Source organism: Babesia bigemina, scaffold Bbigscaff_70434, assembly GCF_000981445.1.
Source record: "Babesia bigemina genome assembly Bbig001, scaffold Bbigscaff_70434".
NCBI classification, from domain to species: Eukaryota; Apicomplexa; class Aconoidasida; order Piroplasmida; family Babesiidae; genus Babesia; species Babesia bigemina.
The window spans coordinates 1-3,560 of NW_012237181.1; the positions used below are offsets into that span (position 1 = coordinate 1).

Consider the following 3,560-nt stretch of genomic DNA (forward strand, 5'->3'; position numbering starts at 1 on the left):
ATAGTGGCAGGGCGGGGCGTAATTTTTTTAAGGCAGTTATTGGTGCCCTTAAACGCCTGGTTGCTACGCCTGAATAAGTGATAATAAGCGGATGAATGGCAGAAATTCGATGATAAGCTGTCAAACATGAGAATTGGTCGACGGCCCGGGCGGCCGCAAGGGGTTCGCGTTGGCCGATTCATTAATGCAGCTGGCACGACAGGTTTCCCGACTGGAAAGCGGGCAGTGAGCGCAACGCAATTAATGTGAGTTAGCTCACTCATTAGGCACCCCAGGCTTTACACTTTATGCTTCCGGCTCGTATGTTGTGTGGAATTGTGAGCGGATAACAATTTCACACAGGAAACAGCTATGACCATGATTACGCCAAGCTATTTAGGTGAGACTATAGAATACTCAAGCTTGCATGCCTGCAGGTCGACTCTAGAGGATCCCACCTACGCGGCTACTGCTGCGGCGGCTGCTCGGGCTTGGACTGCTCCGCTGCCGGCGCATCCTCGTCGTCCGGTCTGAGGTCATGCCCAAACGTGGGGTCGTCGTGCCACACTGCAAGATGATGTGACCAGAGCATGATGGGCGTGCGCACTTACCGGCTCTGTGTCTCACGCCGGCTGTCCGGGCATGCTTGACGTGCGACTTCGTGGAGTACGCCACCTTGATCACACGCCCGTACAGCTCCGACTCGTTGTGGTTGAAGATGGCGTGCTTCGCGTCCTCCTCGTCCTCGAACTCGATGAATGCGATTCCCCTGTTGGTTCCTGCGCGGTACGTTAGGTGCTGCTGAAGCCTCCGCGGCCATGGAACGCGCCCAAAATTCAACAGCGCGAGCAGACGCAACGGCGGTGGCACGCTTACCCTTTTCCTTGTCCACGGGCATGTCTATGTTGAGGATGTTGCCGAACGGCAGGAACGCGGCGTACAGGATCTCCTTGTTGACCTCGTCGGCGAGTTCCCTGACGAACAGCGTCCGTTTTTGCCCCGACGTATCCGCCATGTTGAATACGCCGTCAGCAAAGTCGAACTGGCGACTTCGGCCAGCGACGTCGCTCCGACGGGATGCTCGCGCGCGCCTCACCGAACCGCAGCCTTCCTCGATCTGAAAGGCAGGAAGTATAACGACTTATTTGCGCATTATTTTTATATTGTGATTGTTGTCTGGTTTTTAAGCAGAACGCTCGCCCGTTTTGTTGTAACATATATAGCGGCGCGGTACTGCTCAAGCGGCAGCGCCGGTTGGATGTCTAGTAGAGAACGTTGCGCGGCTGGGCGCCTCAGTTGTGTACAAGTAGGTGTTAGTGCGCCGCGAGGATACTGAGCTCGACTTTGGCGCCGAAGGTCGGGATTATGTTTGGAGCCGTCGTTCTGAGCGCCGCGAAACAGCTGTGATTCTATTCTGCGCATCAGCGGAGCTCACACGCCGCTGCCATGACTACAAATGGCGCATTCCAGGGGTTCGTTTCGTCCGGCGATTCCATGTACGGCCATGCCGGTGACAGCGACGTTTCTGATGTTTCCGCCGGCGCCGCAGCACCGTATGATCCCGCAGCCTACGCTCTCCCATCCGATTCGATACCATCACAGGCTTACGCAACCGCATCTACGGCCGTCGAGAGCCTGGGTAGCGTCGCGGCCGCGCTACCTCCTGCACCTGTGGCGAGCGCTACACCAACGAATTTGAAGGCGGACTCGGTGTTCGAGGGGCTGCGCTGGTCCGAGGAAATCGCACCGTACTTCTCGGAGATACGCGATATCGGCAACTGGGTGCAGCCGGACCCGCCGGCGAAGGACAAGGTCACGGCGGTGTTCAACTGGAACCATGGCGGAAGGGAGGTGTACCTCGTGTACAAGGAGGACGGCGAGACCAAGCAAATACGCATGTTCAGGAACGGAAACAGCTTCATGCTGGTGCGAGACGTCCCCAAGGCGATGGTGGAGTACACCTTCCTGGTGGACGGGGTCGAGCAGTGCGCGCCCGACCAGCCCTACCAGAGGACGGCGGACGGCGTGAAGAACGTTATGGACTGTGTCAACGTGCTGAGCGTCGAGGCCGTGGTTGAAGCGGACGAGCTGGACCCCTTCGAGGGGCACTTCGACCAGACGATGCCGGACATGAGGTACATGGCGCAGGAGGCGCAGGTCGTCCCGAACGCGCTGCTCTACCGCTCGCCCAACTTCAAGGACGGCGACCGCGTCGACAACGACATACACATCATGGCCAACCACTTATACGAAGACACGATGTCCGAGGAGGTGTTGGGCCGCAACTACAAGAGCTACATCAACATCTACTGCTGGGAGACCAGCACTCCGGACATCTCGCTCAGCAGAAAGTGAGTTTACCCTCTCAGCACCACAATCCCGCCGCAGCAGCGCGTCGGTCATCTACGTCACGAAAGCGCCGTACGAGGCAGAGCCCGAGAGCGAGGCGCAGGCGCAGAAGTGGTTCAATGTCGTCGAGTGACCCCCGGACAGACGGCTTCCGGCCGGTGATGCCGGCCAGCCGCATATTTGCAGTGACTCTTTAAATAAGGCTTACGTTTTAATACCCGGTGCCGAGTGGTTTTGTGGCGCGATACGGCCGCCCGTGCCCCAGGCGCTCCGCGGGCCCGACCTGCCGCCGCCGCGCGTTTACAACGTTGCCGGGGCCCTGGATAGCCGTCAGGTTCACACACGAGTATTATAGCGCGCCGATCAAGGCTGTGTACCCGCAGCAGAGTCGTATCTCAGGTAGTCCCGGGGCGCATCGCGTACATCCCGCTGTCTCGTATCACACGCCTCCGCTGCATCACCCGACTCGACCTTTCACGCTCAAGATGGCTATCTCGCTTCTGTCCACCCCGACCTACTGGGTACTCAACCTCGCGCTCTGCGTGCTATACCCCGGCTACAAGACCTTTACACACCTATACCACGGGCTCTTGTCCGGCCACGACGACGCCAGCGCGGAGGACCCGCGCACGAACTGCGGACTCTTCGCGCACCACATCCTGTACTGGACCATTTTCTTCCTCTTCCTCAAGCTGGAGACCTACTTCCTGGTGTACCTGATCCCGTACTTCCCGATGTTCTACGAACTCAAGCTGCTCGCCTTCTACTGGCTCTCATCGTACGAGTTCAAGGGCGCGGGCTACCTCTTCCACCGCTTCGTGATGAGGCACATGCTGCACACCAGCAGGCTCATCCAGCAGGAGCTCGACACCAAGCTGACCCCGAGCCCCGCAGATGATCAGCGACATCGGACGCCACTGGGCAGCGTGGAGGACGTGCAATTCGCCAACGCCGAGCAGTGAACGAGCTCGCCAAGATTTGTTATTCGGTGCGAATGATTGTGTGCAAAATTATGGTTTTCTGTAAAATACGCCGCGCTACGGGACGCACGGTGAGAGTTCGACCACGATGTCGGATCCGCGCTGCGTGAGACCCAATTTCCCGTGCGTCGCGAGCTCCAGCAGCTCGAGGAAGCACACGGCTAATTTCCTGGCGGCCTCGCCTTCGCTGCCAGCACTCCGAGCGCGTCTCCTTTTTTCATTGTTACGCGCCTATGATTCCATGTCCTCGTC

General features: G+C 58.5%; 2 protein-coding genes across 2 annotated transcripts; both read left to right on the forward strand.

The window, feature by feature from the left end:
• Window positions 1-1,237: 1,237 nt before the first annotated feature.
• On the forward strand, window positions 1,238-2,461 carry BBBOND_0002850 (hypothetical protein, conserved; the record flags this gene model as incomplete). The annotated part of the gene is made up of 3 exons (XM_012915120.1): window positions 1,238-1,285; window positions 1,405-2,330; window positions 2,368-2,461. The coding sequence occupies 3 exons, from the start codon at window positions 1,238-1,240 to the stop codon at window positions 2,459-2,461; spliced, it is 1,068 nt and encodes a 355-aa protein (XP_012770574.1).
• A 352-nt stretch (window positions 2,462-2,813) lies between these two features.
• On the forward strand, window positions 2,814-3,290 carry BBBOND_0002860 (hypothetical protein, conserved; the record flags this gene model as incomplete). Its single annotated transcript, XM_012915121.1, has 1 exon — window positions 2,814-3,290. One exon carries the CDS (start codon window positions 2,814-2,816, stop codon window positions 3,288-3,290), a length of 477 nt encoding a protein of 158 aa, XP_012770575.1.
• Between the last annotated feature and the right edge of the window lie 270 nt (window positions 3,291-3,560).